The sequence below is a fragment of the Pempheris klunzingeri genome, chromosome 20 (assembly GCF_042242105.1).
Source record: "Pempheris klunzingeri isolate RE-2024b chromosome 20, fPemKlu1.hap1, whole genome shotgun sequence".
Lineage (NCBI taxonomy): Eukaryota > Metazoa > Chordata > Actinopteri > Acropomatiformes > Pempheridae > Pempheris > Pempheris klunzingeri.
In genome coordinates this window covers 9,170,028-9,194,483 of record NC_092031.1, presented here as the reverse complement: position 1 = coordinate 9,194,483, position 24,456 = coordinate 9,170,028, and the positions used below count along the sequence as shown (strand labels likewise).

The 24,456-nt window shown below is 41.1% G+C and overlaps 1 protein-coding gene across 2 annotated transcripts in view; it reads right to left on the bottom strand.

The window, feature by feature from the left end:
* The window catches only part of vti1a (vesicle transport through interaction with t-SNAREs 1A), a 114,492-nt gene that overhangs the window by 15,782 nt on the left and 74,254 nt on the right, over positions 1–24,456 (bottom strand). The window contains exon 7 of one of the 2 annotated variants that reach the window (XM_070851614.1): positions 20,820–20,892. In XM_070851614.1, the coding sequence (XP_070707715.1) occupies positions 20,827–20,892 (66 nt within the window). In that variant the 3' untranslated portion in view covers positions 20,820–20,826. The remainder of the gene's footprint in view (positions 1–20,819; positions 20,893–24,456) is intronic. The other variant, XM_070851612.1, reaches the window with a different exon arrangement.

The following is a 24,456-nucleotide window of genomic DNA, read 5'->3' as shown; positions in this document are numbered from 1 at the left end:
TTCCATCTACTGTATAAACACCTGTTACTGTACTGTAAAAGCAAAGTAACTTTTCATATCCTGTACTGTATAAGCACATTTTTATTGACTACATAAGCACTTGTTTCCATTCTGTTTTATATTTGATGTTTGGCTCTTTATTTAATTTATACCTTTCGCTGGTGCCACACCTCAATAGTCATATTCTGTTTTTTATATTCATATATCTTACATATTTTTACTATATATATATCTATATATATCTTTCTCTTTATACACTTCTTTCTGTAGTGGAGCTCCCAGTCAAAGAATTTCACACAAGCGTACTTGTACAACCAGAGCGACAATAAACCTCTTCATTGTAGTACATATATTACAGTGGTTGTGAAGATCCTGAAACTAAATAAAAGGCAATATTACATTATTATATATCAGGAGCATAGTGTCTGGGTGAGACCGTGGGAACTCCCAAACCCAAAAACAAATCAAACACTGAAATCAACTAAACTACACAACAAGTGTACAAGTTCTGACAAACCCCCGGTTTACACTAAACAGAGATCACAACTTGCTCACTGCACAATCCCTGTTCATTTCTACCATGTAAAACCTGCCAGAGACAAATACAACTGCTTAACAAAGTGCCACTTGTGACACATCATCCGAGGAAGCAAGTGTTAAGGCTCATGCTTCAGAAACAAACTTCTGACAGCTGGAGATGATGAAACAGAGCAGATCCAAAATTATTCTTGCGCTCTTCAGAACCTGCTAAACCTGCTGCAGCCTGGAGCATGCCCCTCACCCACCCCCTGAGAGAAAGAGGGAAGGAAAGTAAGAAAAGGGCCAGAGAAACTAATAAAAATAAGACAGAGAAGCATTAGGCTGATGTAGAAATGCTAGACTACTTTATTATTATTTAGGATGGTAAACTTCCACTGAACAAACACGAGGCCCCTATCGTTTACCTGCTAATGTAAATGTATCGTCAGCAGAACCGTAAGTATGCACAAACGAGAAGTCCATCTCTCTTAAGAAAATCACTTGAATGCACAGACACAAACATTTCCTCAAGCACTGTACGACCGCATGTCAAATCACACACACAGCAGATCATAAACGTCCACATGTTTAGATCCAAACAGAAACTCCATTCTTGGCAGCGCTCACGTGTGTCTGCGAGCTCATGGGGCGGGGTGAGGAGGATAGTCGAGACAAGCTCATTTCACACTGTGAGGTGAGCCAGGGAGCAGTAACAGAATCTACCCATAAAACATGGACAAAGTGGAAAAGGGGGAGGGAGGGCGACTATAGCCCATGGTATAGTATGTGTCCAAAGGCTACCTCTCTTCTAGACTCCCTCCCTTCTAGCCTTTCTCACAGTTATCCTTTATCATAACCCCTGTCTCTGTGGCGCCTTGCTCCTCGACTGGCCTCTTGCTGACAAACAAAGTGGGAATTTAGTTTGAAGAAAAGATGGAAAATCAATTAGATTCCTTGTAACTGATAAAAAAAAACAATCCTGCCTTGATACATAAAAATAATTATTTTATTATTGTCATTTTAAAGTCATTAGTCGACTTTCCTTGGTCAGCCGGTCAAAGGCCACTTAACAACTTGGAAGTATAAAACCAAACACAGTAACAAAACCAAACTAAAACAAAAACTAAAAATTCTCTCATTTACTGAAAATAGCTTGTTGGTTTAAACCTGGCAGCGTGGATCTCTTCGTATTTCTCCTTCAGAAGTCAGGGCCTTTTTGAATTTAACCCTTTCAGGTCTGCAGCATTATCAAAGTCTCACTTTCTCAGGAGGGGGTCCACACCTCAAACGGTGCCACTGTCGACAGAAATAACCCCTATCCCCCTCTTCTCCTTCATTTGGGTTAAGTGCATCAGCTCAACCAGCCCAAGCAAAGGGAGGCAATTTGACAGAGGGGAAAAAAGGATGAAAAAGAGAGCTCATGGGGGAGAAGGAGTGAGGAAAGCGAGGTGGATTTGACATGAGAGTTAAAGAGCGAGAGAAAGGGGAAGGTTTTTAATAGCTGGACTATCCTATCAGTTATAGCAAATCCACATAAACTGAGCAGTTTCACAACATTCCAGAAATAGGTCATTTAGGTACAACTTTCAGATCTTTTTTCTTAAGAAAATTGGATCACCAGATAGCTCCAGAGGGCACTCGTTTGTCAAGTGTTCCAGTGACTTCTGAATCTGAAGCGGATTTCACGGGTTATTCTATTCTCGTCTGCAGGCCACAGTGGTGTGTAAAATGAGAGGGAATGCAATGTTTTGGGAAATCTAATTTGAGGCCCATGTTTGTTTTCCCGGCCTTATTTTGCAACCAGGAGGCTGGCTCCAAAGCAGAACAACTCTCTCTTTTCCCGTAGTTTCACAACAACGTCCAGCATCCAACCAAAACCCTTATACTCAATTGAGAAAAGGGCATTAGCCGACACAGGATCTTTTGCTCTTCTCCCTTCCTAGGTCTCTCTCAGTTGTACCACAGAATTAAGCAGACAGTTAATTGGGAGGTTATTCACCGTGTCACAGAAACATATGCACACCTTATATACATATAGACATATTCAAAAAACACAAATATTAGCAGCCATCTTTTGGCAGCTAATTGCGACATGCTCCCTGTGGGAGGAGAGAGGGTCTTCGGTCGATAATTAATCCTCATTTGGAAAAGTAAATGACATTCATTAGCGGGGAATCGAGCCAAGTGCCATTATTTACATGGCAATAATCTGGAGCGTGCTGGTGGTGCTCTTTTAATGTTACAGAAATAACTCTGGGACAGGGGACGAGTACAGTTGCTTTTCTCCCTTTTTTCCGTGTCTTCACACCCAGGAACAATTAGGCCCTAGCGAACAGATGGGGACGCCTCTGAGTGAGAAAGCTCCTCTGAACGACTCTTCATCTCCTTCTTATCTCACTCCCTCATCCACATGCACTCAGGCGTGTGCACACACACACGCATGCATGCATATACACACACAGCAGAAATAAAGACAAATACACAAATCCAGGCATGCCTACACAAATACACTTCAGAAAAAAATACATACACACATTTGGGCACACAGAGAGCATATCAAGTACTGAGCATCCTGAGCTAACTTTTAACATTAACTGTCGGAGGATGAGCCTCATACAAGGGGCTAAACAAGAACTTTGAAAATGTACATGGAAAACACTGAGCTGTAATGGGAAAAACACAAAAGTTGGCCTTAGTGAAGACATTCATGGAAAACAGGACACTTGGCTTTCAATTTTGATGAAAAGCAAGGTCATGGCAAATGTCAGCTCTTTTCTACCACGATATCTGTTTTTCTTACCACGTTTGTTATTTATGAGTGTTTATTTTGAAGTTATTATTGAGAAATCTTCCCATTCTTTGGTTATTTCTGTGGGTTTATATACACGTTATGCTTTGTTCACATTTGTCCAACCAAACACTGTACATATATTTTTGTGTGTTAACACGGCTGAAGCCGGTGTAATAATCAAAATGTTACACGATCTGCCATTTATTTCACAACACTGCGGTTTTCCACAATGGACAAGCCTCCGCACAATGTACTGTTAGGGACATACACAAGAATGGAAAGCTACAAATGTTAAGACATCCACGTATGATGTACAATCAGTTTTTTTTGTGTACAACTTAAAAACACAAAACACACAGAATTATTTACTGCATGTAGTGCAATACAGTGTAACTATAGAGTATACTTTTAATATGAATCCCAGGATGAGAAGTTAATGCCCAGAGTAGTTGTTGACAAGGAAACAAATAACGGGGATCCAAATAAACGATGGACACAATCAATCAGTTGTGGGTAAAACCAAAATGTGATTAAAATATATTCTCTCCCATGCACGGTCATATTGCAATCAGACATGTTTGAAGTAATTTCTGATATTAAACTGGATGAATACAGAGGACCTCTGTGTGTGCAAGCACTTTAAGCTACCTTTCTTGAATGAAGGTGGGACATAAAGAAAGGTCTGTTTGAATAATCGTGGACTTAATGGACTTGAGGTGTCATAGTCAAGTATGTGTCATTTTACAACGCATCACCGCCTCACTTAATCTCTGTTCAGGATCATTATCCTTGCTGACCTGGATCCTGCTGGGTTTCTCACTTTGTCCAATATCAGGCAGCAGGTCACTGCCATGAAAACTAACACACCTGTTATTGTGTGACCTGTTACCTACCTTTGTCCTGCTAAGTACAATGATTAAGGTATCAGTCCTTGGGGAACCAAGTGTGAAAAACAAAAGAGACTGAATTGAGCACATACATCACAGCCTTGCAGTTTCAGCATGCCCTTTAGACACGGGGGATAGTCCCTACCCCCTCTGGTCATGCTACTAGACAGGGAGTGTTCTATCAGACAGTCTCACCCCCTTCTTTACCCATAAGATTAAGTAACATCTTCTTGTGTTTGCTGACACCAAGGAAGCAGCCTCCAGCCCCGTAACACCTCCTTCTCTGTCATATTCTGTTACGTATCCCAAACAATGGACCCTGTCAGAGAGACAAACATTAAAATGTCTCTTCATGCCTCCTGCTCAATCTAAATCTACCCCTATATTAGTTAGATACATGGCATAAACTGAACACCTAAACACGGGCATTGGAGATGGACTCTTTGAGTAACTGAATTGCTAAATACATAATGGTATCCATTCTGTAAATGTAATGGTTGTCTCCTTTTAGCGACCAAATTTGATATAAAGCTTACTTGCCTTTCCTCCCTTGACGCTGACCAGAAGTCAGGCTGTTATTTTAGCTATAGGGAGGACTGAGGCCTAGCATGACCTTTCCCGAGCTGAAGGGAAACTTCCGAGAGAAATCCGATAAAATCCAGGGTGTGGGCCTCGCTAATTTGTTCGTCCAGCTAGCCACACTTCCGCGACCTCTTTTCCTTCAGCCACCCCCCACCAACCCCCAATCGATCTGCTTATCTCCTGAGATCAAAGGCTTGCACCGCCGTTGTACATTTAGCCTTGGCTGGGTCCTCCCACATCATGTCTAAATATTAATGATAATAAAGTCTCACACCCATTCCCTGTGTCAGGCAATTACAGCCAACATTGATCCTCAGCTCTCTGCTCCAATTAGAACTCACCGCTCGTAATGCGTCCTAGCACATCAAAGGATAACAGCCATTGATCCACTCCTGGATCTTAACGTTTACCGTTAGGAGAGAGAGAGAGGGGGAAGCAATATTCTGACTAGAGAAGAAGAGGGGAGAAAAGAAATCATTTTATCCAGCCAGTCAGGTAAAGGAAGTGCTGAAACTCAGAGGGTAAGGCATGGCAGAGTAGACTCAATAATAACAGACAATCTGACAGTTCAGAAGGCAACTAGCATCCGGAAACCTGGAAAGACTACTTCACAAGAGCATGGCTACACTAAACACTGAAATCTTCTCTTTCATTTCAGCAGAAATCTTATGGCTCAACACCAAGAAATGCATATGAAAAAAGCACTAAATAAGCAAAAGTTTTAATAGATGCTGTGGAGTAACATTATCATTTACAGGTAAGTGAAAAGTCTGTTTGTAATACCAGTTAGGGGACAATAAATCCTACACTGTTGTCCAACCTCTGACTCACTGCCAGACTTTCAGGAATATGCCTAGGTCTAAATATCAATGACTGAACAACCAAACTTAATAAACAAGGAGGAAAAAACTCAGGAAATTTCTAATCTGGTTTATACAATACAATGTAGGTCTCACTGAGAGGCAAGAAAAGCTTCGGTAAAACATAAGTTATCATGTCACCTCCCACATCTATGTCTTTAGGCCAACTATCCATGACAACTGACCTTTCTGACATCTTAAAGTTTGAGGAAAGGAAAATATTTTAAACCAATGTACAGCATACACTATACCATTCAACAGCAAAACAAGCTCAGAGAGAGGAACAGAATCAACAACAGGGTAAAATCCGACCCATTGAGTCAATAGAAAGTGGCATGCCGTCATTAAACCAGGGACATTCCTTGCACAAATGAGGCTAAACAATTCCACTGTTGACACCATTATTTGACAGGGCTGGTTGTTATGCTCTTTCTCTGCTGTACTGATAGCTCTGATAGTCCTGGCCCCGGGCACGACCTCACAGCCGCCTTTGTCACAGAGCTAGAGGAAGGCTTAACCATTGCTCTGGGCTACAATGATATTCTTCAGGGCATCATAATACACTGAGACACTGTGTAAATGGAATGCAACCCAGTGGTTTGTATATTGGCTGGCTTCTTAACACAAAGCTGAAATATATTGAGCAATAGGGTAACGGGGATTAGGAAATGAAAGAGACACAGAATAACTGCACCAAATGAATTAGTAACAATGCTGTAATAGTGCTGGCATCAGTCGTGAATCCTGAAATACATACTGAATGACACTTAATACTAGGATGGGAAATGTGGACTGTCATCTTGATGTGTTGAGGTTCATTCAAAGGCCATGGCAGAGGAACTGTTAACTCATTATGTATATAGTAGAATTTAGTACCATATGCACAGTTATGTGAAGGAACATTAATACTCTGACAACTACCACAAATTTCTCATTTGATAACCATTCATTACTATTATCACAAACTAGGCATTCAATCGCAAATAAAAAAACATTTTAAAATGCTAAAAGTCACCCCAGCCATCTTTAAGGCCATAAGCAATTTATCAAAATCATTTTTAAGTCCTTGTGCTTTCTTTCAGTATTTGTTTGTGTACGATATTTTTCACTCTTCTCGACCCACTGTCCTCTGGCTGTGGTATCCCTCACTATTATACGCTTTGCTAACATGATGCTTTGCTTCAACTCTGTACCTCGGTCTCTACCATACGATGTAATTAAAGATTGGTGAAATGAAACTGGTGTTTAGAAATGGTTTATGTCAAGTCTGTTCTAAAATGCTGTACCACAGGGAAACTTTTAGATGGGATGGGTGTGCATCAACGTCTTGTTAAATAAAATAGAGTCTTGGCCTGAAGAGTCAGGCAAAACATCTAACCAACAGAGCCTCAGTGTGAGCCAGGTCAAAGGACGAAGGCTGTGTACAATAGTAATGCAATGGTAACGGTAGGAAAACATTTGTTGCTGGCTGGGATTTCAGGCTCCTCACATGTGTGTGATACTCAGTGATGCATTCAGGTCAGCTGAGGAGAATGAGGGGACTGGCGGGCTCCACAAACAGGCTGGGAAAGTGACACTAGGATGCTAGGCCAAGACATCAATGTCCTCACAACTTCCCTTTAACACTGAAGCAATGTTAGCCCTGGCGCCATCAGAATATGGGGTGGGGTTTAAAGTTTACATGATGGCTGACAGGATGTACCCATGTGACCCTGCAAACACTCAGAAAATAAACAAAGTGGCTCTAGATTTTGTGGCAAGGGTTTTTAGGGTTTTAAGTAATGGTTTAGAAAAGATTGGATATTTGAGTATTTGAGTATCTTTATGGCTACCAGGCTAAGAAATTGTACATGTAATCCAGTCGTGATGCTTGTAGTTCAAATCAGCTGTACTGTGTCCAAACACATTGAAGTTAGAGTGAACTCTGACTATAGGTGCAATAAGGCCAGGGGTGAGTTCATGGCCTCTTATTGAACCCAGTTTCATACTGTACTATCAAAGGATATAATTATCAGATGATTTCATGCTATTTAGATCAACTTAGTGTTTATGAATTTTGGGAAATCTGATTAGCATTATTTTTTGCTGTTACCAGTAGCGTGGGAAATAATCCTGAAAATAACGCTTCAAGGAGTCAAGGCAATGACTTGATGAGTCAGCATTTTTCATTTTTACAGCCTTGCAAGAAATTGCAGAGGAAAGGTGCACAATTGAACTTTTAGACTGTGAAGGCATGTATGTGTGTGTGAATAACATTATCTGTGTTATATTACACTACAGGCGTAATGCAATAAAAATAAAATACATATATAGAAAAGCGGTCAGTTGTCTTAAATCCAGGCTTGTGTTACTGTCCACAAAAAAGTGTTGGCTGCCAAAAGTAGGAATGAAAAAAAAAAAAGTATATTTTTTATTTGCAAAGTTTTCACTGCTGTTCTGTAAAGCAAGGCTGTTGAGACAGATCACGATGGGATGATGTTGACCCTTGAGGTGCAAACTAAGATCCCTGTCGCCACCGAGACGTGAAGATCGTGGTGTGAGTGGGGAAGTCTTCTCTCCAGTTGGCAGCAGTCCTGGGCTAGCACCAGGGTACTCAGCCAACAGCTCTTCTACTCTGTCACCCCCCCCCCCCCCACCCCCCACCTCTTCCACCTCTTCCTCCACAGCCTCCTGGATGCCAGTCGGCCTGGCTGGTGTGGGCCAAACAAGCTCCAGCTATTGGGCCAAAGGGGCAACGGAACTGCTGCCAGCTGGGCCAGCACTTCACGGCCGAGCACCACTCTCCAAACAAACAGTGCAGTGGGCCACAAGCCACGGGCAACATGGAACCTGTCATTACCAGCCGTGCATGGCTGGTTCACTCCCCAAAACCTAAGCCAGGCCAAGGGCTTGAACGTGTACTGCACTTGACTCAAATTTCTCAGCCAGGGTATGTCATGAGAGAATCTCTTTTCAGAATTATGATCAATCATCAGCATATCAAGGTATACTGTACGTCTATTTACCCCTCAAGAATAATGTTGACTGTTATTGTCAATAGTTCTTGCAGCAATAAAAAGAATAATACTAAAGCTAAAGACGATTACATACGAGTGAAAAAATTGAGAGTGGAAAGACAGCATCTGCCAAACAGTCTCTTAGGATTAAACTGCATACCGTCTAATTATACAACATCTCGAAAACTTCCTATGGTCCCGGGTTAAAAATGGACTCTATGGGCATTGGACCTCACTGAGGTTTTCTCCACTGATCAAGGTTCTACAGACTTTTGTGGCATAACTCTGCTTTGTCCTTATGATTTTGGCTCCAACAGATGATGGCTTAAGACATCCATCAAAAAAGCCTTTTCAACATCACTAAATATGAATCAGTCAGAGGGAGGACCGTTAGAATTTAATGTCCTACCATACTTTCTCTGGAATGCACCACTGAGACAAAGGTATCTACGGAGAAACTTGGAGTAACAAACAAAACAACCTGTGTCACAAATTGAATCTGTCAATACTCCACACAGACAGAAACAGTGTTTCAGTGGGTTTAGTGTCATAATTCAATCATCTACATCCACGCTAACACATAGAACACATCTCAGTGGTCATGCCCGAGTCATTGTCAGAGTCTGCTAATTCAAATAACTGTGAATCTGTCCCTTTCTGTTTTGTTTGCCACATGTAGTTCCTCCCTGACATTCTCATGCAGCATTTCCTGTTTCAGATTGCACTGATGCCAAAAACAAATTCCGGCCAAAACAGGTAGTGGCTAACATAGGGTAAATGTTGACACTGCCTTAGTAGATAAAGTCAGATACTCCTTCTGATGATTCTTGAGAAATCAAGGACCATACACTGCTCCAAACAGTGCTGTAACATTGAAACATGAAAAGACACATCACAATGCAAGGATCTAGTAATAGTTATCCTGAAATTTTACATCTAAACCCACTTCCTAGCAGACCTACTACAAGGGCAACTTTCCAGGTAAAGGACTGAGAACATAGCATTTGGCAAATAACCTTAAAACAAGTTCCAAAAATGATCACATTGAATGGTAGCAAAAAGTCTTAAAAGACTAATAATCCTTGTTTTTGGTTGTTACTTCTTTGATTTGCACAAATTGCTCTAATTCTTGATTTAATCTGACCTGCAGAAATAGCCTGTATCGTGATGAGTATTGCATGATACAAGAAACAACGTACATGACCATGGCAAACAAACAGTAAGAGAAAACATCTGTTTCACCATGATCTCAAGATCACAGCACTGCATACTACATTTTAAAGCTAAGGCATTGGAAGGCTTGCATAGCAAGGCAGACTATAGGTTGCTGTGGTGGCATTTTAAAATGATGGTCTCTTTGTATGAACATCAGTCAAAAAGTCAGGTGGAATTTCACCATTGACTAATGAAGGTATTGAACTGACACACAATGGATACATGGCTCGAAATCAAAAAGGCACAATTTAACTTTGCCCTTCTGTCATTTCCTCTTTTGTTGGAGTTATTTTGTCTTTGAGGCTTGTATCATGTGAACAGAAAACCACAACAAGAATTTTCATATGACAATAAAGAGAATTTAAAAAAGACTTTCATAGATTTTTTGTGTAATAGTAAACTTCATTGTGAGATTTGATTTGGCAAATAAGATATTTTCAGAGCTCTGTTTTCTACGGTTTTCATCAAAATTCTTGTGTTTTATACATCATCGAATGCCCTTCACAGCAAGCACCACCAAACCAAAGTAAAGGATGGGTGGTGTGATGGGGTCTGTCCTTTTGCCTTCCAGCCTTTGACACAGAAAAAATTAGATTCTATTTTTGTATTTAGTATAAAAGCACTCAAGGTTAGAAGCTTCTTGCTTAGAAAAGAGACCAATATGCTTTAATTTGATGGATGAATCCTGATGCCTATAAATGCCTTGCCTTACAACCTTTTCACTTCCTTGAAAAAAAGTGGTCCTCTTTTTATTGTTTTGCCCATTGTGATAAAGGGGATCTTTTATGCCATCAACAACATGGCAACAATGTACAGCCTTTATTTCATTGCACCATCCTGGGGGCCTGCCAGAATGAGATACAGACATACAGAGGCGCAGTAAATGATTGATGGGTTAGAAGAAAATATTAAAAAGGAAAAAAAAGCAAGTCAAAATTCAGCATTTGTAAATATTTCAAGCTCTTGCACCCTGCCAAAGAGAGATCTGAGGAGCAACAACAATAACAGCAAAAACTATACTTAACCATCTATCGTGATGCAAACACAACTTAGACGGCTGACTTATTTTGTTGAGACAATCACACTTTTGAAAAACTATATAGATATCTTTCTTAGGAATAAAACTACACACAGTAGCAATGTAGAAGCATAAGCCCCATTGGACATGCTTTCCTTGTAGGTTACCATCTGTAATTATTTGGATTAATGTAGTTCAAGAGCACATGGGACTGAGATCTCCCCTTCCTACTGTTGTATGCCACTGGACTGTATGCCAAAACGGACTGTACAAAGATGGTGAAAAGAAGAACTAAATGAGAGCTGACCGAAAGTGTAGGGAAGGTATGTACAGTGCAAGTGTTTGAGCAGGAGCCACATTATCCTGGCAAGCAACGCAGCCCAGGAGTAACTTATCGTGGCAAAGGGATCCCATGTCCTGGCATGGCTAAAGATGGAATAGAGCCTGACATGCGCATATGGGCACAGAGTCTATTGCAAAGATATAGGAAACAAAATAGCCCCTTACTCCTCCTTGACACAAATACTGGCATCCAGTAATGCTGTGGCACTTCACAATATTCCAGGCAGCTGCACTGTATGCACAACGGCTTGCTGGGAGGGAACAACAGTCAGATAAGAGACAATGTGATAGGTTCTAATTGCTTCAAAATGTCCCGAAGAAGCCCCCCTATTATCTATTTAAATCGGCTGATAATGGGAGGCTAGGAGGAGGAGGAGATGGAGAAGGGGCAGGAGGAGTAGAAGTAGGAGGAGGGGGGTGACCCAGGCAGAGGGAGAAAACTATCCTCTGCGCTGCTGTCGCCTCATTATTTTCCGTCTTGACGGACGCCCGCGCTCAACCCCTGGATGAATGGCCCTGTGCTGAATAAGTTATCGCCAGACACACAAAGGGAAGAGTGCCACAAACAACACAGCAGTACTGCAAAGCATGAATCTCTTTTTCCTCTTCTTCTCAGTCTTTCCTCCCCCCTCAAACCCCCCACCCTTCCCACTGCTCCCTCTAGACGAAAGGCAGGCTCTGCCACAGACTGAGATCTCACCTGTAATTTCTACAGAAGCTCACAGTAGGTGGGGGGAAAAACGTAACGGATGTAATAAAATGAAAGGGAGGAAGGATACATGCATCTATGCTTGCTGAAAAGATATATACCTCCATTCCTCCATTTTGTTTCATCTGTCCTTTTTGTTTGTGCAGCTCCTCAGTGAAGACAGGGACCTCCTTTGGACAGCATCTGAAGATGTTTGAGAGGATGTTTTTTTCTTCTTCTTGAGACAAGGCCCACAGCATGATCAGTGAAAATGGTTTGGTTTCATCTGATGTTTATTTTGTTTTCTTTTCTGTTGTTTGGACCACTGGGGCCTGGCATATCAAAATCAAGATCACCTCTATACAATGCACCCCTGATGGGGTGTGTGAGAGGGTTCCCTATAGCTGCTAAACGGGAGCTAGAGAACGATGAAAACAGGAAACTGTCCATTCCCGAACGATTATGGCTACAGTTTGCTCTACGACCGCCAATCCTTCTCCCTTGCTGTCACTCAAAAGTAGCAGTGGAACTTTTGGACGGGAGAGCCTCTTTCCCCTCTGACCGGGAAATCAGAGGGTGCCGCGGCCCGACAGGCGCTCGACGGCAGATCAAACAGGGCGGGTACCCTTGGAGTGACACCTGGAGCCACTTCAAGGGATGAGAGCGCCACTGATCTCCAGTCATCTCGTCAGAACGACAGTCTGTCAGGGTTAAAGGAGGGGAAAAAAGAAGCTCTATCAACTAGGATGGTATGAGCGAGGTCGAACGAAGCATCACCTCAATGTCGTAGCTGGCTGACCCTAGAGCATCTGGAGAAGTGATGGTGCAAAGAGTGTTTTTTTTTTTTGGATTGCTCAAGTTCAGTCTTGATGGCCAGTTCACAGATTAGGTGATGGCTCATTGTGCTGATCTTGCAGTTTCACTCAAGATGTGACTGTAGATTTTGCATGTTGTGCTTTGATTGCAAATGCCTTCTACATTAAAATGAATTACCATCTCTAAAGCTAGCTGTCTGTCTCTAACTCTGACATTTTTTTTAAATAATTTTGGTTTAAAAAAAAAAAAAAAAAATCGAAAGAATTTCTTCACTACCACATTTGGAATAATTAGAATTCAACTATGTCCTGACCTATCAAAAACAGAAGCCCACTGTGGGCTGGATAACAGAGAGAGGGAGATACGTAGGGAGAAAAATGGGGCTTTGGCAGCCAGTTAAGCGAGTCAATCCTCAACAGACAAATGCATCCCTTATATAAAACAACAACACGTCTTTGCCCTTGTCAACAACCCCTTCCTCTACAGCCCAGGCTTGTGTGTGTGTATCTTTTCCTTTCTGCAAAAACGTCCCATCAGCACTCTCTAATGGGCGAGGTGGAGGAAGAGAGAAAAAGACAAAGATAAAGCAGGAGGGAGAGCAAGAGAGAGAGAGATGGCAGTGGTGCTTGTTTGGCTCAGGAGCAGTGAGTAATGAGGCTGAGGCGCACCCTGTCATTGTCCCAGCAGCAGCCTGTAGCCACAGAGACACACACATGGAAGCACAGAAACATTAAAAACATATCTCCTATCTCCATACAAGTCACTTATCTGACATTCAAAACCATAAAAAGTACAATAACTTGATAAAAATAGAACATTAATTTAATATCAAAATGTTTTTATTATTTTCTCAAAATAATCCTCAATGTAAGATAACCTGTTGTTAGATTCAGTCATGAGATACCTGTCTTCACACTCAAATACTCAACATTGTGCAAATTTATTTTACAAATATATAGATTACGTGCAGTCATCTGATCTCTCTATCCATGGATGTTTCTGGACAATGATGATGATGTGGTATGCACTCTACAAAGTATCACCCAGAGCAGTGTTACTCGCAGTGTAAGCAGTGCGTTACTCAAAAAGTCAAACTCAAAAACTTATTACTCATTACTCTTTTCAAAAGTCATTTTTATCATCGCTTTAATTATTAATCCCTGCAAACAGTAAATCTACTTTACTTTTCTGTTATACCCCACAAAATTGATAATTGCATCCTTCCCTTTAAAATTCAAACTTTGCATGTGCGCCTCTGTGTGAATGTCAGATTAGTCCCCGGTAAGAGCAGCAGCAGCGCAATTTCAAACCAGCAGTTTTTTTCCTGCAGCAGTGTGCAACATTCAGACATCAGCAGTTCTTTAGTGTCCTCTCTGCTCTCCTCCTCTCTCATCATTTCCAGCCACTGAATGTAAGTGTCTCCATCTTCTAAGCTAGGTTGCCAAGTTCCTGGTGCTTGCTGGTGTGGACGCACAATGACTGCCTACATGAATCCAGAGATATGGATTGAATTTGATTCTTTACTTATCCTCCAGGTTTACTACTGGCGGATTAAGTGACAACAAAAGTGAGGAGGTAACAAGTTACTTTTGGGGAGGGGGGTGGTAATTATAATATTGCTACTAAGATTTTATTAATAATTTGTTACACTACTCATTACTGGCGAACGTAATATTATTGTTGGGCATTAACGCCTTACTAATAATGCATTACTGCCCAACACTGGTGGAGGAAAGAGACCTAATGCTCTCCATCATGGCCATGTCCATGGATGCAGACAGCAGACAACAGCACAGACAGCAGATGTGCATGCTGTTCTGCATGTACCACAATGGGTGTCTGATTACAAGGTCAGCATGCTTGTGACAGCTTACAGTGTGCATGGTTAGAAATTTCAGTGGTGGATCTGCATGGACGTCCTTGTGAACATACATACAGACAAAATTTACATTATCAAATGTAAGGCCAGCAAGGTTGGTTGGTTGGTTGGTCAATATGTTTTTGTCTGACCAAATTCTCATTGGCTGAACAATTGCTGGTGGTACTTAGATGGTGGTATATTCATTATGCCGCAATATTGTAAGTCACCACTGGTGGAGTGCTGGCACTGGATTGAAGTAATTGATGTGACAGAGTGCAAGAAGAAGAACACAGGGCAGAAAAGCAAGACAGAGCATAAGAAGACTTTATGTGTTTTGTTGACTCTGCAGTGAATGAATTAGCATAGAAGTAGACTAATCGTGAGTCCGTCAATGCCCCCCCCATCAACCAATCACTTGGTTGAAGAGCTGGTAAAATATCAGTTGACTACAGCCCCAATCACATGGATCATCGCAGCTATTCAATTTTTCTTTAGAGACCTATTTTCTCCTTTCTTGCTAAAACAAATGTGCCACGAAGATCAGCAATGTTTTCCAGAACAACTTGTATGTCTGCCAACAGCAAGAACCACAATTAACAACAAATATCTTTCTACAGTACTAGTAACATACTGTACTATCCTTCATCAAACATACCCAAAATGTGCATGCATGCACATACACACAACAGCTGCGCTCATCTTGATATGAATAAAGTTTAGCTAGGGGTTCCAGTGGGGGCAGATACGATTCATGCTTTGGCACTTTGCTCCTTTGCCAGAATAAAAACAGACTGGACATAAAAAGCACAGAATGCTACCCTGGAGGGGGCAGAAAAGGCCAGGGATAGGACTGACCCAGAGGGATGCAGCAATATGGGGGTGGGGAGCAAGGGGGTTGAGTGGGGTGGTAATGATGCCAGGCTGAACAAATTGCAAAGCAAAGGGAATGTGTTTAAATGTAGTACATGGAATTATCGTGGCAGCAACATGGAGAGGAGATCAGAGAGAGTGGGATCCACTGGGAGTGATCTGCCACTCTCGGGACAGAAAAACACGGAGCTCGGCTATGGCTACTGTGATGAGTTCAGCTGTAATACAAAGTAAAATAGAATGTAAAATAGGGCAATCGTGTCTTACACAATGTCATAGATAGTATACTTAAATGTCCCAATCAACCACAGACAAACAGAAAGTGTATAACTGTAGGATTGTAAATGATTGTTGCATAGGATGGTAGGCATACTGGTAAAATATACTGCCAGAATGCCTGCCACTGTTCCACTGGGCCGATTTTCCTGACCCCACCATATTGTGATGCCTTTCCTCACCCTTAAACATGGCAACACAAATAAATATTAGAAAAGAAAAAAAAAGGGAAGGAAGAAAACATCTGAACAGCAATCTGCTGCATCTTTCAGCTTCAATTTAAAAAACCTAATCTTTTTGTTCAACTTCATAACAAGACTTCAAGAGGGCCCCAAGACTCGATCCCAACACAGCTCACTGGTAGAGTTGAATTCCATTAATTATGTGACCTACATATCCCAGTAGTTAATATTCCAGACAGACGGACAGAGAGAGAGAGTATATATATTTGCCAATAACACAGGCTAAACTTACAGATCTTAAGGAAGTTCCCGTCTCCAGATGCTGTTCTGGGGCCATGTTCTTCGGCCTCTTGGCTCATGGCATTGATTGCATGCGATTTTATTGGACCAAACAAACAAGGAAAAAAACTCCCAGTTTCCCATAAATAACACAGACAGGAAACTCTTAATTTTTTTTAAAGGCAAAGATTAATTGTACGCATTCTTCTCATAGCACTTTGATATATGACTTTTGATTTCCCATTTGAGAAAAGAACATCGAAGGTTGTTCTTAGTTAGCTGTACTATATTTGCACTGAACTTGCCACTTGTAACTACTGTGTGAAATCAGAGAAATCAACTTGGCCACACATTAAGACAGCTTGTCAAGACAAGTCTCAAGAAAGGAAGTTAGTGTCCTGGTTAACAGTGCAGATGCATTAGCCTGTGAGCTACTGCATCAACCTCAGCCTGGCTCATGGGCTGATCTCTTAATCAGTGTCCAGAGTGTGCATGAGTCCTCTTCTGAAGGCTGAGGCTCTGTCCATCCTGCCTGCCCGTCGCTATTGCCAGTCCCAGCCATGAATATGGAGCTGTTCTGTGGCTGGGAGCTTGCTTATGTTTTCTGTCTGATATCTAGGCCCCATTCCCATTTCAAAGGGAGGTCCACCCGGGGCCTTGACTTTTTGATCTGCCTGGCGACTGAGTCGACCACCTGCATGTGGGATCAGCTGCCAGCGAGAGCAGACAACCCCTCTGCTTCAAAATATACATCCCCCCTTCGTCCTCCCTGCTTCATTGCCCTTCACTGTGCCCCCTCCTTCCGTGAAGCTGCCACGAGCCCCAGTGGTCCTAACTGGGTCTGGAGCTGCATCACATTCCCAACTGTTCTGACCACGAAGGGTGAGATGCTTGAGATGTTCAGTATAGCAGCAGCAAGGCTCACACTACAGACACATGGCCATTTTGTATTTACAAGAAGCCTTACTGTCAGTGTGCATTGGAAACAACAGAGGCCTTACAAATATGTATGTGACAACTCTAATCAGGGATAATGATCTGCACTGTGAGCTGTAACCTTTCCCAATGCAGACTGCACTAAACTGATATCTCTATCAAACCGGTGGGTAATAAAGACCAATTAGAAGAAAGGAGAATCCACTTAACAAAGTTTACACAGATAAATCCTTTGACATCAGAGAGTTCAGCTAATATCTATGAGCCTGATCAAGCCTAAAAGAAAAAAGACTTTGGCCTGTGGGGATTAAATGCTTGCTCATGTTTGTGGGCTGTAGTGTCCTTTATTTTACAGGGTTGCTAAAAGCCTTGAATGATAACAGATATCCATGTCCCTGGTCTTTTTACAATTTGGGTAAGTTCAGTCCCCAAGAAAACAGTAATGTCAATGGAGAAATCTTGGAAAGTGTTACTTGATAGCTGCACAGATTAAAACCTGAGCTTTCATTTCTAAAACCACTACTCCAAACATGCCCGAATTTAGGATATTCTAAGACTAGTTTGTATTCTAAGATGCTGACAAGTACTACACCTGCTTATGAGATTAAGGTGCCATTAATATTTTACATTTTACTTTGCATTTCCCTAAAACACAAAGTAATCATGTACCCTATGATTTTAAGACACCAACACTAAAAATCAACTCCTTTCGATAAGGAATACTATGAATTCAAATTACTGAATCTCTTGCAAAGCAATGCTGTGCTACAAAAGCAGTGATGGTGGTGCTAAACAGGCACTATACAAAATGATGACTATAGATATTCATATAATATCATGATTGCTTTTCTGCCTCATTGGGATTCCAGTGTCTGTCATGATATAATTAAAACCCAAAGGATTTTAGAAAATTGAATTAAAAATTAAACAAGAGTGGATGCCCTGGAAACCCACCACTAGACCAATGACATCCAATAAGTAGATGAATAGAGCTGACATGAGACACGGGCTATGTTTGTGCGAATAGTAATAAGCCACAGCCCAACTCAATCATCAGCACCTATACTAATTACTCTCAATGGCAGTGATGAGTTTCACAGTCAGAAATTTGTAAAGATTCATTTTCAAACAAAGCAACAGCTATTTGTGAATATCACTTAATGTAAGAAAGATTTAGAGACACACACATCTCAGAGCCTTTAAGTTAATTGGCTTTCTTGAACTCTGACAGCTAGTTTAATTAGTGTCTAATTGTTTCTCAGCTGGGGTGATATCCTCCAGACCATAAAGACGCTTCAAGAAAAGGTGTGAGTTTAAAATACACTATACCAACATTGAAAAAGGACACCATTTATCTTGTGGATCATAATAAATCCCTCCATCAACTTATAAATGCTGCAGTATTTATGTATCTGTACGTATCTGAATCCATAGTTCAATGCCAAAAAATGCTTTATGTCAATTTTCCAAAGTTGGTATTGGCTTTCAGATTTAGCTAATTGCTGCATTACAACAAAAGGAAGATAAAAAAATAATTCAACAAAATAAGGAATAATTATCATCCTGTGCATGGGCGATTATCTGTGTCCACCTCAGGTCTGTATCATAAGTTCAAATGTAATAATACATACCAGGAAAAGTTTACTTCATACACCTAATTGTAAAAATACTTTACATATTCACTGTAGACCTAAAGCAATACACTACTTCTATAGCTGGGACAAACAAGTGGGGATTATGACAAACCAACCAAACCCAACCCAACAACAGTCTAAAGAAACTACAATTGCTCTGACATCGCACACAAATACACAATTAATCAAAAGGCAGAGAACCAGGGGAGCAAATAATGAAATGAATGGGTAAATGAGGAAGAATTGCCTAAAAGGGGGTTGGGGGTGAAATATCATTGAACCATCCTGAACTCACTTTTTGCTTTCAGTTCTCTATCTCTGGTTATAAATGACTTCAGATTTGACGTTTCCAGCCCACAACCTTACAACAAAACACACTTTCTTTTATTCAAACAGCAAAGAAACGGAGAGAAAAAAAATGACTTTTTGTTAAAGAAAGGCGGGGGGGTGTATGTTGTGCTGCTCCCATCAAGCAGAAAGGCGGGCGGTAGTCGAAGAGGCTCGCAGCCAGGCCCCACTTTGGAAGGCCCTCATAAATCCTGATTTGAGCGGGGCGCTAACCAGAGGAGGAGAGGGACGTCAAGAGAGGGGGCTGCAGAGTGTGGGGGGGGTGGCAGCTTGCCTCTTAAAATGCTACGTCTGATTAAGTCTTCCCATTAGGTGACAGCTGAACTTTAACATTAATATGATAATATTGAAATAAGTGTGTTATTTACTTCAGCACCAGAGGGGGGTGGAGGGAAGTAGAGAGGGAAGGAGGAGGGAATGATGAATGATTTCTGGACAGCTTTGGATGACATGCCAGGCGAGTTGACCCCCCCCGCGATACTCCTCTTCCCATAATCAGACTTGACAAAATGGAGACATATGCAGAAATATTGGTTACAGTCGGCGTCACAGCCCTTCTCAGGCCTTCCCTCTCTAGTAACTGCCGGCCGCCCTGTGAGCCGCCCTCCAAATTGTCTACGGGCACTGAAGCATCTATTTCAATTGGCAGTTCCTTCCTGGCCCCAGGATTTTACATTTAGGCGGTGTCATTTACATATTACTCTTAATCAAAATCCACAGTGGGCGACAGGGAGAAAAAAAAAAAAAACAAGAAAGGAAGGAAAAGGAAGCGAGAAACAAAACCGTGGCGTCACGGTTCAGGGGTAGGCACACAGGCACTTTATAAAATGGAGATGTGACAAGACATTACGGTGTGTGTGTGAATGTGTGCATGTGTGTGTGTGTGTGTTAGGTGGCGGGTGCATAAGATAATGCAAGGACTATTGAAATATTTGCGTGTGAATGCTTGTGTTTGTGTGATTGTTGGGGGCTGCCTTGTGCGTGAACTAGCAGAGAGACAAAGACTGCAAGTTGGATATGGGTTGTAAGTGCATTTTGTGAAAAACAAAGGCGAAGAGAAGAAAAGAATGGAGACATACAGTGTGCACTTGTCCTTCCCAGCCTTTTACTGCTGGATGCTATGCTGGGCAACTCTTTTCTCTGTCTACCCAGGCACTAACACCATTCCATATAACAAAGCAGGCTTTGTTTGCGCGTTCAGACATTCAGTAAATGTCATATTGATAGAACAAACAGCTAATGACAATTATTAGAATTAAAAAAAAAAAAAAAAAAACACTAAGAAAACATGGTAATCAAAATCATAGGAGTTGATTACACTGCAGAAAAAGTACCCAAATATTGCAACTGATTGCAGTTGTACTTGAATAGTTGTTTGATAAAGTTCCATTGAGGTGGACAAAATCTAATTTCCATAAAGGTGTTGGATTGCAATGCATTCTACAACCACAATGTTTCCTTTAAAATGTGAAAGTATCGTTACATGTTCATTCGTTTATCCCTTTATCCCTTCGAAACTGTGTTCTCTGAAAAAGCAAAGCAAATGAAATCAATGTGGCCAACGACGACGGTGATAAGACAGATAATCATAAATGGCGAGGCAAAGATGGGATAAATTTGATCTATTCATAAACTTTATTAGATGGTGGTGGCTTGTGAGCAGGCTCACAGCACAGTTACAGCGCGATACATAGAGAGGTGCAGAAACAAGGTCCCTACCTGCCTCTTACCTTCTCAGCATGCCAGTAAGAATGCGAGAACTCTTGCCCAGATTGGCGTCCGTTTCTCTCAGCTGCAGGGACAGAACCAGTAAAAGACAGGTTTTAGTTTCCATTCTGATCCAACAACTCGACAAAATTTAAAAGAACATAAAAATGGTCTCTGACGACAAAATACATTGCTACAACAATTGACCATTTTATTATAAAGATAGAAAAAGACCAAAGAACAAAAGAATGAAAGAAAGAAAGAAAACTGACAATTAACACATGACATCTTGGATCAGCAACAGATTAATGGTGAGGTATAGTTGGTCCCTAATGTATATATTCATACATATTATACAATATTTAATTGCTAGAGTTACAATATAAAAGGTGTTACAATTATTACAGGGGTACTGCTGTAAGCTTGTAAATGGCCATACTGTTGCACAGCCTGTTGTACTACAGGCCTTAAGGCAACATACCTTGCTCAAGGGCATTTTGACAGGGCCCTCTAAAGTTTTACACTTTATCCTTCCACCAAAAATTGTTGGTTGCAAGCTAGTCAGAGATCCTTTGATTAGAAGATTGCTTTTTTTTTTTTTTTTTTACCTTTACGTTACTGGTTCACCTGTCTAGAGACAACCACCCTCCAATACTTTTAGATCGCCTTTAAAAAGCTGCTACATGTACCAAAATAGAAATACCTCCCCTATGTATAAAATCTGTTTGCTCCATAATTGGATAATAAGGCAAATTGGGCACAAGTTTATAAAGTAGAGGCATCATGAGTTGTTTTTATTTTTAATTTTTATGATGACTTTAAGCAAGCAGTCACCACTTAGGGGGACATGTCGTTCTAATATCCTTCTGTTCATCTTGCTGCAAAGCAAACATCAGAATGGGGAAAGAGTAAGAGGGGCCCTTTATTATTTTTTATGTACATAGCAAGCAAAGGGAGTCCTTGAAAGCACACTTGAAATAATGATCATGGCTATTCAGGGCTAATTGCCTTGAATATTTTCCCTTTTCTTGCTCCATTTTCTCTCTTTTTTCTCTCTGCCTTTTTTTCCTCTGGGGTCATAGAGATGTTTTCATTCCATCCTCTTATCAGGTGTAGGGACTTTTCACTGGGAGAAGGAACTGGCAGAGATGTTGCCAGCAAGGTATGAGTGTGACTGTAAAAAATGCTGACAACGCACTGAGTGTGCTGCCACTAACGTCTACCTGTAGTCACATTTCTAGAGGCTGATGAGGGAGTGTGGGGAATAATCTTTGCTGTGAGGTTCTCTCTAGAGTCAGCAGGGAGTCATTCATCTTCATCTCTCTCTGAGATAATAACTGCTTTCCCAATAAAGCCACTCTCACTCACTATGTTTTCATCAGTGTTTTATACTGTACTCTATTCTATTTTTAATTTTTCACTTTCACATATCTTCTTCCAACCTTCCTCTTCTTTACAATGGTTCCAGCATTACCCTTTATCCCGTTTGTTCTGGCTCATCTTTCAGTCATCTCTCTTCCCTGTAATTCACCCTCTCTTTCCACCCCTCCTTTATTGCTACTTTTTTCCTCTTCTTCCATCCTTCCTTCCTTCCTACCCCCTGGCAACCTGGGTTGGTGCGATGCAGGTTGTGAGAGCCAAGGAATACATGTGGTACAGGGTAGGAGGTGGGGGACCTGGGGTTTGGGCCCTCTGGCAAAGACAACAAGTCCTGCAGTTGCCTGATGTCTGCTTCTACCCACAGATCTGTCCCCTAGATACTTCACACTTTCTCCTAAAATACATCTCTGAATCACTTTCTGTTCCTCTTTCTCTCTCCATGGCCTCTTACCAAACAAATCTCATGCTTTCCCCCTTAACCTGATATGGAAATCAATTAAAATTTTAGTTCAGTTGACAGACTAAAATTAACATTTTTTTTGTGGAAAGAACAAAAATAAGGTGTTTTTCCATTTTTACAAGTACAGTTCCAAAAGAGAACCTTCTCCAAAAGACGCTTTCCGGGATTAAAATACATACAAATTCTATAATCATGGCTATTTTGTGTAATTCAGAGTAGCCTCTGATCCATATGCCTTAAATCCATCCAGGCAAAAGAGGGCATTTAGCAAAGAAAAGGATTCAAAGCCTTGAGGATTAAACATGCAAAATGAAGATATAATAGTTTTGAGTATTTTGAGTATATATAATCTTACTGAGCACAATAAGGGAAAAGAAATTAAATTTTTTTCCTCAAGTTACACAATTAATCCTCTTATATTGGTAATGTATGCTCTAAAATGACTAAAATCCTACTCTAGAAATACTTTTTTCATTCCTTTAAATTAATAGCTTCGTAATTGTAACTTTTGGCCATCAACAAGTTATAGCATGTTGTAGCTGGTCAGTTAGGGAAAAGTGTTTCAGTGTTAAGCTACCTTCAGCTTAATTCATGGTGTCTATTTTGTAGCTATGGGTAGCTAAAAACAAAGCAGAGACCATAGGCTATGGGGGAAAGTCGCACATGTGATAAATAGAGAAGGGAAATTTAGTCATTTGAGGGCAAGAATTATTCATTTGAGGGAAAAAAGGAATAATTTGAGCACAGACATTACACAGAATTTGTCCCTTCAAATTCATTCCGATATAAAGTGGATAATAATCTTCCTCCAGTAGTTATTGTTTCAACTATATAAATGACAAATTTTAAAGGAAGAATATTTTCTTTCAAATATTTGCTTCCCCCCCGGCTACCGATTGGATACTGCATAATCTAGCTGGACAACTGGAAATCACATCCTTCAATCCACTCAGCGTTTCAGAGATGGGAGCCTATTGCTTAGACCTAATGTTAAAACCCTAACCCTCTGTTGACTTCTATCTTCTTCTACCTTAAAAGCAAAACAAAAGGCCACACTCCCTACTGAGTATTGTGGTGTGTTTGTATGTTTTGTATGTTCACGTTGGCATTTATGCTAAAACTATACCTCCTTCACCTTCTATCCCTTTAATGCAGAAGAACCTGTGAACCAACCCTTCCATCGTGTGTCTTTACATCACGTTTTCTTTCTTCTTTACTTTTGCCCCACAAACTGCCTTTAGAGCCCTCTGAGCGTGTGCGTGTGTGCATGTGTGTGCATGTGGTGGAGGGCTTCAGCTCAGAAGACTCATGGGAAGATGAGAAAGAGAGAGAGAAAGCAAAAGAAAGAGAGATCAGGTACTCTCAGTAGACACTGTGGACCGTTTTGAAAGGAGATGTTTGATTTCCTTTGAAATCGCCTGTGCGAGGCCCTCTGCCATGTTGTGGTCTTTAAGCATTCTGCGTTGAGGGTGCCGTCAGGGCTGGGCCCCCTTCCTGTGTTTGGTCTTTTCTAACTCTGTCTACCTGTCTGTTTGGCTGGCTGTTTGTAAGGAGGGGTAGTCCTACGGATTGGGGGGGGGGCTCTCTGAGGGAAAAATGGGAAGGAGAGAGGGAAACTAGAGATGAGTGCTGAGAAGTAAAGGAGGGTAGGTGAGGAAGGATGTCAGCTGGCAAAGTTAACCCCCCATTCTGGAGAAAGGCGTATAGGTACCAATAAAATGTAGCCACATCTAATTAAACTAAAGAAAACCTTCAGATTTAAACTGTGAGGTGATCCTCGTGACTAAAAATATCTACATGCAATTCAGC